At 51.7% G+C, this 14,837-nt stretch overlaps 1 protein-coding gene and 1 pseudogene across 1 annotated transcript; both read left to right on the top strand.

The window, feature by feature from the left end:
* The first annotated feature begins 821 nt into the window (after positions 1 to 821).
* On the top strand, positions 822 to 4,076 carry FOXE1 (forkhead box E1). Its single transcript, XM_057547910.1, has one exon. It carries the CDS (start codon positions 1,521 to 1,523, stop codon positions 2,640 to 2,642), a length of 1,122 nt encoding a protein of 373 aa, XP_057403893.1. The 5' UTR covers positions 822 to 1,520; the 3' UTR covers positions 2,643 to 4,076.
* Positions 4,077 to 11,966: 7,890 nt separating this feature from the next.
* LOC103018839 (60S ribosomal protein L22-like 1) lies at positions 11,967 to 12,358 on the top strand (annotated as a pseudogene).
* The last annotated feature ends 2,479 nt before the right edge of the window (positions 12,359 to 14,837 follow it).

Here is a 14,837-nt window from a genome sequence, read left to right on the forward strand (position 1 = left end):
ACATCATATAGAGAGGGGTCCCGAGCCACCCAAAGATAAAAGATTGGAGGGCGGGGGGGTGGGGCGGGTGTTGCGGCCTTTCCCTAAATATCAGCAATTGCGATACAAAACCTCGGTACAGTGGAGGAACCTGGAACCCACCGAGGGAAAGTGGCTACCTCTGGTACATGTCGAGGAAACGCACTCCTACCAGAGACGCAGGCAGGTGTGAGGTTCGGCTAAGCTGCGAAGTCGCGGTGGAACCGTGGCAAGTCACCTCCTCTATCGGACCTAGGAATCCTGCCTGAAAGATGAGGGACTGGATGGGGAATGGCCAGGGCAGCCTTGAGTTGGGGTTTGAAAATAAATCATCCTTGAAAGACCTTGGAAGCCAGTCACCTGGAGTGTCTTCTCCCTTCCTCGTCCCCCACCCTCAAGAACCAAGCGCCCCTCAGCCAATTCTCACCCTCTCCAGCCAAAAAAGGTGAGGCGAGCCCTTCCTTTCACCTGCGGGTCCCAGCCTTCTATAGAGGCTGGTAAAGTCCCGAAGCGCTGAGTTCGGGCGCCGAGGTCTCCAGAGACAGTTCCTGGCCTCTCCCGACCTCAGTCTCCCCGTCGGCGCGCAGAGGACCGGCCCAGGAGACCTCCAAGGGACCTCCATGCTCAGATCGTGTGGTGTACCCGCCGCGCTGCCACAGCATCTCCTACCTGGGGAGGTGCGCCGAGGCCCAGGGGGCGGGCAGTCGGGGGGCGGGCGGGGAACGGGCACCGCCCCAAGCTTCCTGGCGCCTTTAAGGAGGAGAAACCCGCGGAGGGAGGAGCCGGTCCGGGTGTGTGCAGGGAAGCGCCTCGCCAGCGGTCTTGGCGGCTTGAGGCCAACCCTGCGGAGAGGAACAGTCGCCGGCCACCCCGCCTGGCCCGCGCCGCAACCTCGCCGCCGTCGCCTGGCCTCGCCTCCTTGCCCTCCGCGCCTTCGGCGGCCCGGGCCGCAGGGGCGCCGCCTAGGCGGCCCCCACCAGAGTGTCCCCACGCCTGCACTAACTGCTCTCGTTTCAGACCTTGGGGCCCGCAGCCTCCTCTGCGCTCAGGACCTCGACGGTTATCCTCAGATCAGCAGGAAGCCCAGAACTGATGCAGGCGCCCCAGCCCAGGACCAATTCCAGACCCCGTGACCTCCTGGCACCAGCGCGCAAAGGACCCTTCAGCCCGCGACAAGAGCCTCGTCCGGGTCCCAACGTCGCTGCTGGCGCCTGGCTTCGAGCTCCAGAACACGAGCAGAGCCGTCGGTGGGCGGGACACTCTTGAGCCTCTGTCCGCACTGAGCCAGCCCGGAAACTACGGGCGCCAAAGCTCCTGGGCGCCCCTGCCAGGAAAGCTGTGCTCCCGGTGCCAGCTGCGAGGACACCCTGAACTCTCTGCAGAGGGCCCCAGCGTCGGTTCCCGTTACCCTGCGTCCCGGGCCCCGCAGCTCCCAGACCCGTCCCCGACCCTCGACAGCAGCGGGCAGCGGGGACGCCCCAGGGACGCGGGACGGCTGCGCCATGACGGCGGAGAGCGGGCCGCCACCGCCGCCGCCGCCGCAGCCGGAGGCGCTGGTGGCCGTGAAGGAGGAGCGCGGTGAGGCGGGGGCCGGGGTCCCCGCAGAGGCCGCGGGTCGCGGCGCTGGCGGGCGGCGGCGGAAGCGCCCCCTGCAGCGTGGGAAGCCGCCCTACAGCTATATTGCGCTCATTGCCATGGCCATCGCGCACGCGCCGGAGCGCCGCCTCACGCTGGGCGGCATCTACAAGTTCATCACCGAGCGTTTCCCCTTCTACCGCGACAACCCCAAAAAGTGGCAGAACAGCATCCGCCACAACCTCACACTCAACGACTGCTTCCTCAAGATCCCGCGCGAGGCCGGCCGCCCGGGCAAGGGCAACTACTGGGCACTCGACCCCAACGCCGAGGACATGTTCGAGAGCGGCAGCTTCCTGCGCCGCCGCAAGCGCTTCAAGCGCTCTGATCTCTCCACTTACCCGGCTTACATGCACGACGCGGCCGCCGCTGCGGCTGCTGCCGCGGCCGCCGCCGCTGCCGCCATTTTCCCGGGCGGGGTGCCCGCTGCGCGCCCGCCTTACCCGGGCGCCGTCTATGCAGGCTATGCCCCGCCGTCGCTCGCCGCGCCGCCCCCGGTCTACTACCCGGCTGCGTCCCCAGGCCCGTGCCGCGTCTTCGGCCTGGTGCCTGAACGGCCGCTCAGCCCAGAACTGGGCCCCGCGCCGTCAGGGCCCTCCGGTTCCTGCGCCTTTGCCTCGGCCGGCGCCTCTAACACTACCACCGCTTACCAGCCCTCCGGCTGCGCCGTCGCCCGACCTGCCAACACTTCCGCCTATGCGGCCGCCTACGCGGGCCCAGACGGCGCGTACTCGCAAGGGGCCGGCAGCGCCCTCTTCGCAGCGGCTGGCCGGTTGGCCGGGCCCGCTTCGCCCCCCGCGGGTGGCAGCAGTGGCGGCGTCGAGACTGCAGTGGACTTCTATGGGCGCACATCGCCCGGCCAGTTCGGAGCACTGGGGCCCTGCTACAATCCTGGTGGGCAGCTCGGAGGGGGCAATGGAGGCGCCTACCACGCTCGCCATGCGGCTGCCTATCCAGGCGGAGCGGATCGGTTTGTGTCCGCCATGTGAGCCGAGCATACAGGCGAAAATTCATAGATACCTCGACTGCCTTTACGAACTCAGTATTCACGAAACCTGAGGACAGGACTGGAGAGAGGATCGAGTTGAAAGCCACATAGGAGGGACCGAGCCGGAGGTTCAGGCGCAGCCTCCTGGTGCACCGTGTACACACCGGTTCGCTTTGAAAATGGGAGGAGGTGGGGAGAGGCATCCTCGGCCCACGGACTGAGACAATGGACCCTCACTGAGGCGAAGCTCCAAAGGTCGTGCCTTTCTGACATTCTACCGGGGAGGGTCCTTGGCTCTAAAGGAGGCACAACGTAGTGTCTACACCAGAGGCTAAGGGAATTGTGGAGAATCACATGACTTCACTCTTCCCCGTACTTACCAAAACTCGGGTCTTTTTACACAGTTCCATCTCTTGTGCCTTTGACTACGTTATTACAATAAAAGGCTCCGATAGTGTCTTCCTACTTAAGGTGAGGAGGACAAATTCGCAAAAGAAGTAACCATTTTTTTTAATGGGAAAGATCTCTGCTTCGCTTGACCAGGGGCTGCTTTTCCCTGCCTCTGAGAACTGCAGACCTGGCTCTGAGTCTGGACGGTGCCCCAGCGCCACAGTGTAACCCAGTTCCATCACTCACACCCCCAGTTTTCCCATCTATAATACAAGAGGGCTGCAGAATTCAACCGTCCCCCATATGATCTTTAAGGGCCCATCATGGTTGTTGCATATCTGGCAGCATGGGTGGGCCACCCAGGGCCTAACCCTATTCCAAGGAATGGAAACAGAGCTCATGGCAAGCATCTCTGGATTACCTCCAGGCACCGGTTATATCATAATTTCGTGAATCTTTTGAGCATGATGTGCTGATCATTTGGCAGCTACTACTGCTGGGTCCTAAGTGCGGTTTTCCATTGAGGCAGGTAGAAATACATTTGTCCATTGCCCACGCTTTCTTTTCATCAAGCAGCCTGGGACCCAATGGGTGAACTAAAATTCAAAGAGATGACCGGACTCAAGGGAGCCTGTTGATGACAGTTTTCATTTTGTTGGGCTGGCTCTTCCATCCCTGGTACCCTCTGCCGTACCTTGGCAGCCTCCTCATGCAAAAAGGAAAGAGAAAAATTAATTGGGGCCATCAGTTAAGTAAGCTTTAGAAAGAAACTGGTGTTTAACTTTGCTTTGTATCCTTTATTTGTTTCAAGCAACAAGCTGACCAAAATCAGAAAGAAAAAAAAAAATCCAACCATTTCCCCACCTTTCTCTTGAGAAATCTTGTAAGTTTCGATTCTGTAGCAAAACTTTCTAGCATTAAATATTTCAGAGGCTCGGTGTGCAGCTTTCAGATAAACCTGAGTGTTCAGATGAACTGGTTTAATAAAGATCTTTGAGCAAGTGAGTTCTGACAAGAGAAATGCAGCCTCTTTCTGCAGAGTTAATTTGCTAGGGAAGAGTTGGGGGGGTGAGAAAGAAGACTGAAAACCACTGGTAATTTTTATTTTTAATTCTGGGGATTGCACTATCCTGTTCACAAAGACATGTGAATGTGATTCAGTCCAGACGGGTATTTGTCTAAATAAGTGCTGCCCAATAGAAATATAATGTAATCTGCCTGTGTAATTAAAATTTTTCTGGTAGCTGCATTAATTTAAAAAAAAAACAGGTGAGATTAACTAATAATATATTGTATTTAACCCAATTTAATGTCCAAACTATCATTTCAACATATAATCAATATAAAAGTTGTTGAGATACTTTTTTCATACCAAGTCTTTAAAATCTGGAGTGTATTTTACACTTACAGGTCATCTGTTTGGACTAGCCACAGCCAAGTGCACAGTAGCAGTGTGTGGCTCATGGCTACTGTATTAGACGGTACATGTCTAGATGTTGGTCCTTCCTGACTTTGATGGTGGTAAATGACCACCTGGAGGAGGGGGCAGCTGCAACACTGACCCTATTGCTAGTGGGTCCAGATTTCAGACCCAGCCCTGTGACCTTGGAAGAATCTAGGTGTTAGGCCTCCCTTATCTCTGTATGGATCCTTGCAGGTTGAAATTCAAAGGTTCTCCGTGTGCAGCTAGACAGTATGGCTCTCCCAGGCAGAAATCAGGATGCCTTGCCTCGTTGGCACTGGCCAGAAATTGAAAGCCCTTCACCCAGGGGTTTTGTCCTTGTCTTCCTAAAGCCCGGCTGGGGGATTGGGGCTGGAAAAGGGCAGTCTATGCGCCCAGTTAATGCAGCGGTTGAGCCTTTCTCTGTGTTTTAATTACCAAGTCCAATGCTTTGACAGCGCCATTAACGTTAATCCAGTCCTTTCCCTAGTGTCCTCATTTGTGAATGGGAATTTGTGACCCCTCCCTCAGAGTCCACCTGAAGTTAAACGAGTCAAGAGGGATAGAAACGCTTTGTAAACTGTAAAGCGCCGGGCACACGAGGGAAGAAGGTTTTAACATTTAAGCGCCGCCTTATCCGGAAGTCTCCTGGAGCGTCGCGGTAAAGCCGGGGGAACAAGAAAGACAGGGAGGGAAAGCGCACGCGTCTTCGCCCCCAACTCTCCTTGTCAACTGGGACGACAGGTGAGATCGACCAGGGTCTGTGCCCTGAGAGAGGGGACGCTGCGAGGAGGGAACTGGGTATACAGCAGGAGCCAGGAGAGACAGCGAGACCCTCGAGGTGTTGAAGAGAGAGCGTCAGCCCTTCTCGGCCTCCTGCCGGCCGGCGACACCCAAAGCTAGCGCGCCACCCGGCCGGGCCAGAAAGGACGCTGCGCAGGCGAGGGAGCGCCGCCCTTCATCCACAGCCGGGCCGGGCGGACCCTCCAGTCCGCGTGACTCTAGGACATTGAGAACATTCACTGATGCGTCTTGGGACAATCCAACTCTCCGAATCCCCAAACCGTGAAATAGAACCTCCCCGGCTCCCCGTCTAGGGGCTCAGAGACCGGAGGTGCGTTTCTCTTTTTCTTCTTCCTGTCTTGAATCCAGAGAAATCGTTTGCGCGGCTCTGAGCCCTGCACCCCGCCGCGTCGTGTTCAGGGCACCCCCCCCCCCCAACCCCCGCCACAACCCCGGGTCTGTAATTAGATGCGTTCTTCCCTAATTGCCCAAGGCTCGTTAGAATTCGCCCCAGAGCTGTAACATTTTCTTTCAAATTAACTTTGCTTGCAATTAAGCTTAGGAAACCAGCAACAAAAGCAGACTTGGCCCGAGGTCGTTTACTACGAAAACGGATTAGGGAAATTTCTGCCCCAGTTTTAAGGGGAAAGATTCCTGCGGCCAGAACTTTGGGGGAAGAGTTCCCACAGCTGAGGCCAAGTGGGAGGAGGAAGCTGCTTGCGGCGGTTGTGGATGGTGACGGCATTGGCCTTCCTCCTCATCTCGGTGATTCGTGCGCCAGAAGTGAGGGTAACCTCGCTGAAAGGAATTCCGGAGGGTTTGGGCTGAATTACACACCTTGACTTGAAGCTGCTGCACGTAGTTACAGTTCATCCCGCACGCTCATAAACATAATCTCATTTACTAAGAACTCTGTGAGAATTTTTTCATTAAAATTAATTTTTTTCGGGCTTCCCTGGTGGCGCAGTGGTTGAGAATCTGCCTGACAATGCAGGGGACACGGGTTCGAGCCCTGGTCTGGGAAGATCCCACATGCCACGGAGCAACTAGGCCCGTGAGCCACAATTACTGAGCCTGTGTGTCTGGAGCCTGTGCTCCGCAACAAGAGAGGCCGCGATAGTGAGAGGCCCGCGCACCGCGATGAAGAGTGGCCCCCGCTTGCCACAACTAGAGAAAGCCCTCGTACAGAAACGAAGACCCAACGCAGCCATAAATAAATAAATAAATAAATAAATAAATAAATAAATTTAAAATGGATAGGACAACATTAAAAAAAAATTAATTTTTTTCTTATTACAAAATTGGTACACGTTCATTGTAAAACACAAACAAAAAATACAACTTAAGAAGAAGAATCAAAGGAACCCATAGTTTGTCCAGAGAAAGCACAGCAAACACCTCAGTGAGTATCTTTTCTAGTTTTCGTTTTTGTTTTTCCTTTGCAAGAGGCCTGAGCCTCAACTCTGTCACTAAAATGCTGTGAGATCTTGAACAAGCTCCTTCCTGCACTGTGTAGGCCTCAGTTTCACCATCTACAAAGCTGGGTGGCAGGTCCCCTTTCACCCTCACAAACTCCCCTTTTTTTGGTCATTTGAATCCAGGACGCACTTCTCCAAGCGCCAGTAGAGAAGCTGAGAGCAGGAGGCTTGCCCTCCCTGCTGTTTTGCACAAGACATTAAGGCCCTGAGGCCTTGAAGCTCTAAGTGTGGGCCACAGACTAGCTGCATGGGCATCCCCTGAGAGCTTGCTAGAAATGCAGACTCTCAGGCTCTACCCAGATCTACTGAACCAGAACCTGCAATTCAACAAGACCTCAAGTGATTCATATGCCCTGGGCAGAGAGGCAGAGCTTTAGAGAAGTGGGGTGGGGGTGGAGGACGTGTTATGTTGTTGAAATCAGAGATCCCAGAATAACTTCCAGAAGGCTCCTGTTTCTCAGCAAGAACCCCAACCAGATATGGCTGCAGAGAGAAGAGATGGCTAGGGTGGAGCCCTTCACCTCCTCCCTTGGGTGTGCTTTACAGTCTTGGAATCCTAACCCTTAGAATGCATCTCACCTCATGTTCCCGGTCTGATAGGTGACCATGACCATGACATTCACTGAGAGTGTTTCTGAAACCATCTTGAAAGCTGGACTGTCACAGCCGGAGCAGGAACCCAAACACCTGACTCCCTGCTGAGCCACTTTGGGGACCTTGGGTTCTGGTCTCTGTACCCTCCATAAGCAGCAGTCATTTGCCCAAGTATGGATTAAACTTGGCAACTTCAACCCCAAGTCTGGGCTTGTTGGGGTTTAGGAGAAAAATAAAGCTCTCTTCTCAGCAGGAAGAGGCCCCCACCTCTGAGTCCATCTGGGCTGAAGGATCCTCCAGTAGAGCATTTAAGTACCCCTCGGACAGCCTACGATCCTGGGCATCCTAATGAATCCTCCCCCACCCCAAACACCCACACCTTTCTGGAGAATTTGGTTTCTGTGCTCATCCTGCTCCTGAGAAGTGCTGACTCCTGGGTGGGGGTCGGCATGACAGGACAACTGGCCGAAAAAAGTCCCTGATGATAAGGAGCATGTACCAGACTGGGCTCTCTTCCCAGGATCACATAGCAACGCAGTGGAAGAACCAGGACTCTCATCTCAGTGCTCACATGAGTTTTCAATAATAGGAATAAATAGGAATACCATGCATGCGTATAGAGCTTCTATAGAGCTAAAGGGGCACAGGACTTACCCAACATCTCATAGTGTCCAAGCCTGGCTAGAACTTATGCCTCCCTCAAGGGAGACTGCATTTGATTATCACCCTCATAAAAGGCAGTGTGGAAATGGAAGTAATCAGACGGGGGGTGGTGAAGGTGGGGGTTGAGGGATGGGGAAGGAATGCAGCTGCGGGAGGGCCCTCCATTGTATGGATGGGTAAACTGAGCCTGGGATCAGTTAAATAAATAGTTTAGAACCACCCAAAGGGAAAGCAGTGTGACTGGTGCTTTTCAGCCCAAACTGAGCAGTGAACTAAAGGAAAAGCAGGACCAACAGGTTGGGTGCAGTGAGGATAGGAGGTCTTTAACAAGTTTGGTGCCTGTCCCTACCCTTCTTCCAGCGGCTTCTTTCCGGGCTGAGGCCAAAGCCAGCCTTTGCAGAGCTCCTGCGGTGGAAAGGATGACTGCTCCCTATGGAGCTCCCCATGCCCCTCTGCCAGCCCCACAACCCCTCTTCTGAGAGCTGAGGCTCAAATTTCCAGCTCAGCCCAGAAGGGTTAACCTGGTGCAGAAGCATGTAGTCAGAGAGGCCCTGGGGATCAACTGTCAGCCCCTCCCAGGATGAGGAAGGGATTGAGAGGCGGAATCAGGGTGGATCTCAGCCCTGGTGCAGAGCACTGGCTTATCTCACTATCTGAGAACCTGGAGCGGCTTCTCCCAGGAGTGTGGGCAGAGCAGAGCCCCAGCTATGATTTTTCAGGCGTGGAGGCATTCAACAACCAGAGATAACGTGTGAGAAGCACAGCCTCATAGAGCCTAACTCTTGCCTCTGCTCTCAACCCCCAGCAGCTGGCCAAGCCCTCCCCATGGATGCTCCTGCCTCCTCCCTCCATTCTGCCCCCACTGCCAGCCTCACTTCCTGAACCTGAGCTCCAGTCCTCTGGGAGCAGGCTCCCTGCTGTCTGCAACAGAAAGCCCGAACTCCTCACCTGGCACTTGGGGCCCTCCATTATCCTTATACCAACCCTCTTCCCAGCCTCATCTCCCATAGTTGCCCTTCCTACACATCTAGCCTCCAGCCAATGCCCCACTTGCTGTTCCCAGACTCCCCTGTGTGTTCCTGTCACCATGAATTTGCTCTGACCATTACCTCTCTAGGAACCCCCTAACCCCATCTTGCACGTCTAAGGCCACCAACCCAGTAGGAGGCTCCTTCGTCTCTCTCCTGGATCACAGCACCAGCCTCCTAACAGGGCTCCCTGCTCCCTCCACTGCTCTCCTCAGTCATTCCCCACAGCAGCCAATGTGTGATTCAGCTCAAACATCAACACATCATGTCACTCTCTCGCAGAGGTCCAGACCTCAGGACAAGGCAGTGAGATTAGGAGCTTGGCATGTTTGTGAGCAGTCCCATGAAGGGTTTCTTACACTATGAGAAAATTAATATGAGCACTTTCAAAATTTCCCCCTCCCATGTAACACTTTCCTTTTATCCTAAATTTCATCAAAGCTTCATAATTAACCTTGTGTGAAGTGGGGTGTGCCCACATTTTTCCTGTACCCATGCTCAGAAGAAAGAACAATGTCTTATCATGGGGATTGGGCACAGGGGTCTTGATGGTAGAGCTGAGATGGAGCATCTTGAGGACAACCATATAGTGGACAACTCTGGACAGAAGTAAAACAATACACTCTCTGGCATATTCAAGAAGAAGTTGTGCCAGACTGCTAGTTGTCTACCCAGCCATTTTCTCCCCTTCTTCTCTGCTCACAAGACCCTGATTTTGTTCAGGTTGCAGTTGGTCATGTGTTTTAGGGGAAGTCTTACCCCTTGGAGTATCCACCGGCTCAATCTGGACTTGTCTAAGGTAAACGTGGTGATGATTCCATCACTCTTGCCAGTGATTATTGAGAAACAGGCACAGGATACTTTCCAGGCCAATGAGATGCCCAGAAAAGTCTGCTCAGGGCTTCTGGGAAATATTTCTTTGTTCTTAAAGAGACAGGGGGAGAGCAATAGCCATTTTCTTCCTCTTAATGTTGTTAGAGTGTGACTCCTGGAAGTGTGACAGACATGTTGGGCTCGGAGGGTACCAGCCTAAGAGAACAAGCCAACCTGCTTAGGATGGCAGAGCCAAAAGGTGGGAATAACCTGGGGGCCTGATGATATCACTGAGCTGCTGAAAGAACCAACCCTGGAACAATTCTTTACACCTGTGGGCGATAACAAACGTCCTCTAAGTTTAAGCCTCTTTTCTTTGGGCTCTGTGTTACTTGCAGCCAAATGCATCCTAACTAATAAAGAAGGTGACCTTTATGGAGCAGGAAAAAATTGATTCTTGGTTTTCCCTTTGAGATTTCCTTTGCCATTCTTATTTTTAAAAAAAATATAGCTGAAAAATTATCTAGTCCCACCCCTTGTTTTATAGAAGGAAAAAACAAGGACCAGAGAAGGTAACATTCCTCGGTTGTACAATGAGCTAACATCTTAGGCCCTTGTCCAGGGCTCTCACCACACCATTGCTCTTCCCCAGCTTCAAGTGGCTCAGCAGTGGCACAGCTGACTAAGGTAACCCTGACATTACCCAAGAGAGGCTGTGTTCAGGGTGTACGAAGTGCTTCCACATATGCTATCCTTTGGATCTTCACAACTGCCCTGGGAAGTAGCAGGTTTCAGGTGTATTTTTTTTCAGATGAGAAAACTGAGGTCCAAGAAAAGAGGACAAGCTCAAGGTCACAGACCTTTGCCTGAGAGGGATTCAACCCAGGTGTAACAAAGTTCACAGCAAAATGAATCAAACATGAGGATTTTTCCTTCCTGGATATGGGAATCAGGAGACTTGCGTGTTGGTTTTGACTGCAGCTCTGGGGAAATCCTCTCTCTTTGGGCCTCTAAGTAGGGTGGATCTTCCACATGTCCCTGACTTACCTCCACAGGGCGTGTGAGGCTTAAAGATAATGTCTGCAAAGTGTGTGGATCTGCTTGCTTCAGATCCTACAAAGTAGGATGGTTAGTGCCAAAGCTGAAGGGGACTGGCTGTTGCTTAAAACAAGCTCTACCATCGTGGGCCTCTTTTCACCCTCCTATCACCCCACCCTGACCCTCCCAGCTTCAGCCAGCGTTGGTCCCACCAAGGCGAAAGCTGCAGGAGCAGGCCCGTAGTTTACAGAACACCTGGGAGAGGCTGTGGGTAGCTGGGTAATTTCCAAATTAGTTGTAGGAGAAACCTAACAAAACAATCTGCAGGCTAAGCATCCGGGGAGCTCTCTGTGAGACTGACAGCCTGGAATCCAGCAAGTACAATGCACCGACCACAGGGAGGGCCCTTCTTCCTTGGCGGGAGGAGGGCTGACTTACTTCCAGCAGGGGCCCGTCTGGGCCTGCAGCTGGCCTGATAGGAGAGCAAAACCCCAGAACTGAAACAGGCTTTCCACCCAAATTCCAAACTATAATGAATATAAACGACTTTCCCGAAACGCTACTGCAAGGTTGGCTGGCCAGTGAGTTACATGCCCTGGCAGACACCTCACTTCTCAGCAAGGGGCTGTCAGGTCTCATTTTGAAGGTTTCCTCCTGAATCCATCCTAAGGAAACCTGGGCTGTGCCCCCACTACCCCTTGTAGGCTACACACAAACGCACGAAATGAACCTGGAGTCTGATATACTGTTAGTAATGGTCAAATCTGAACATTGTTTAGTACTTTCCTATTTTCTGAGAGGCTGCCTGCCTTCGTCAGAAAAGCACTGGTTCAAGTCCTGGCTCTGGTACCAGGGCAAGTCTCAGCCTAAACTTCCCCAGCAATAACATGGGTGCAACAGTGCCTTCCCTCTCTGATACCAGTTACAATGGGTAAGCTGGTGGGAGATAGTGATCATGAACTATAAGAAATGGTAGGAGCAGTTTGAAACCAGGCAACTGGGCACCAGAGCTTCTAGGTGATAACACTTTGCATCATGAGGCTCCTGGTTCAGAGAAGCACTAGGCTAGAAGTCAAAAGACTCAGGGCTGCTCTCTGATCGCACGGACAGCCTTCAAGATGGTGCCGAAGAAAGACAAGAAGCCTAAGAAGTCAACCTGGAAGTTTAGTTTGGATCTTACTCATCCCGGAGAAGATGGAGTTTTTGATTCTGGAAATTCTGAACAGTTTCTACATGAGAAAGTTAAAGTTTTTCCAGGAAAAACTGGAAATCTTGGGAATGTTGTTCACATTAAAGCCTTCAAGAATAAAATCATGGTTGTTTCTGAGGAACAATTCTCTAAAAGGTATTTGGAATATCTTATCAAGAAATACCTTAAAAAGAACAATCTTGGTGATCGGCTTCGGGGATTGCATCTGAGGAGGAGACTTACGAACTTCGTTACTTCCAGATGAGTCAAGATGAAGATGGATCTGAGTCGGAGGAGTAGTGAAGCCATCCCTTATAGGCCTCGGCTTGCTGATAAAACAAATGAAGCATACAAGACAAAGAAACATCTAGAAATTGACCCTTAGATTATCAGTGAATGAAAAACACTGTACTCTGTTATGTTAAGCATTCATCTCTTTAGGTGTATGCTGTTTACATGGTTCTTTAATACTTTCTATAAGCAATATTTAAATAACTTATAGCTAGTGGAATTTTTTCCAGTTTTTCTGAAATGTATTGCTTTTAAAAATGTCCTCGAGCTAAAGTGTATAGTGTAGTATAGGAAAAAATGAAGCACAATTTTGGGTATAACTTTAGATAATAAAATATTTAAAATTAAAAAAAAAAGAAGATTCGGGGCCTCACCCCTCCACAGCCACCAACTTTGTGCGTGACCTTGAATGAGTCCCTTGCCTTCGGCAGTCTCATCTATACACTGGGTAGATGTGTGTGCCTGGGGGTAATCAGATGGACTCCAGTGTCCCTTTAGCATAACCTTTGGTGAATCTGAGTCCCCCTCCCCTGAACACAAACATGAGAATGGAATAGCATAATATGAAAGTTTCTGTAAACTGCAGTGTGATCGTTTATTTCCAAGCCCTTCCATGTCTTTATCTCATGAAGTTCTCAAAACAACCTCAAAGTGATCAGGGGTGAAGTGAAATGGGGGAGGTTTTACTGCAATAGTGTTTATAGCATGGGGCGCTAAAGCCCAAAGAGGGGTCACCAGCAATTTCGATGGAGCCCACACTAGACTTGGGACACCAGGCTCTGACCCAGTGCTTTTGCAGTTACACTGTGTGAATTATTACAAATGAATGGATACCCACAGCACTTTAATGCTGTGCCTGGCATTGTGCCTTGCCTGCAGTGGGTGCTCACAGCATGTAGACCTAGGAAAGTGGCTTGGTAGTAAGAAGTCTGAGAGCCAACCCCCACCTTGGTTACTCAGCCTGGGTCCAGGGGGGCTTAGGATTAGTACACACCCAGATCTGGGCCCAATCTTACAGGCTGCTCAGACCCAGAGTTCTCAGACATAGCCTGGGTCCCCAAGCCCCTGCCCTCCATCCACAACCTATTATGTTCACCTTCTAGATAGCTGATGGTTATCCCAGGCCTCATGTGCCTCATACACCATCTGTCCCTCCCACCTGCCCCATAGGGTCACACACTATGGCTCCCAGTGATCACCCCTCCTGGTATTCACAGCCTGTGTAATCCCCTCCCATTGAGTCTAGTGACTTGCTTCTAATCAACAGGATATGGGAAAAGTTATAAGATGTCCCTTCCATGATTAGGTTACAAGACACTGTGACTTCCGTCTTGCTAGCACTCACTCTCTTATCCGCTCTAATGAAGCAGGCTGCCATGTTGTAAGATGCAGTACGGAGAGACCAAGATGGTAAGGAACCAAGGGACTTATGAGGAACTGAGACCTTAGTCCAACAGCCTATAAGAACTAAACCTGCCAGAAACTACGTGAATGAGCTAGGAAGCGAATCCTTCCCAATCACATTTTGAGATGACTGTAGGCTTGTGAGATACCCTGAAGCAGAGGACCAGAGAATCTGAGATCAGAAATGTTGTGATTTTAAGCCCCTAAGCTTTGGGATAATTTGTTATGCAGCAGATAACTGGTACATGGGAAGCACTCTCACTTCCACTACAGTCTCCAGCCAGGCTGCCCCATGTCAACCAGAAGACACACACACACACACACATACACGAATGCCTCTTCCCCTTGGGGTGGAAGATTTGAATACTTCAGCTAGGTCAGCCTAGACTTCTTGAGGGGACTCTGAAGCCTGGGGATCCCCCCAGCTTTGTGCACTCCTTTTTTTTTTTTTTTTTTGGCTTCAACATGCGGCATGTGGGATTTTCGTTCCCCAACCAGGGATTAAACTCATGCCCCCCTGCATTGGGAACATGGACTCTTAACCACTGGACTGCCAGGGAAGTCTGTTTCTTTTTCTTGTGTACTCCTGACTTTCAGAGGGAGCAAAGAGACTGGGGAGCCCCCTTGAGATGACAAAGGGAAGGAGGGCCAGGAGAGCTGCCCCCAGGGAGCCTAGGCCTATCCTTAGGACCCCTGGTTGCCCAGCCAAGTGACAGCGGGTTGCCCAGGCAAGTTTCACAATATCCAAGTCCACCTTGCAGCCTTTGAAAAAATGTACAGTGTCAATAAAAGCAGATTCAACCTACTTTCTTTTGGCCTTTAAGTCTGACATTAAGATTAGAATTAATTGCTCCCAAAAGGAAATGAGTAACACATATTACAACCTTAAGTGAGAGGCTTACCTTTGGAGACCTCAGCCAACCTCAATCTGGGCTGAGTTTTTCTCAGAATTACATCCACGACTTCTGTTCCACGCTGGGTTTGGGTGCTGTTTGAGAGAAAGGCAGTGTTTCCTAACACTCCCTTCTTCTGAATTATTTAGATTCCAAGGGGAATCCAGAAACTACATGACACCATGGCAAGA

The sequence above is a fragment of the Balaenoptera acutorostrata genome, chromosome 6 (genome assembly GCF_949987535.1).
Source record: "Balaenoptera acutorostrata chromosome 6, mBalAcu1.1, whole genome shotgun sequence".
NCBI classification, from domain to species: domain Eukaryota; kingdom Metazoa; phylum Chordata; class Mammalia; order Artiodactyla; family Balaenopteridae; genus Balaenoptera; species Balaenoptera acutorostrata.

Coding starts and splice junctions, on each gene's coding strand:
- FOXE1 (XM_057547910.1), top strand. CDS start 1,521: ATGACGGCGGAGAGCGGGCCGCCACCGCCGCCGCCGCCGCAGCCGGAG.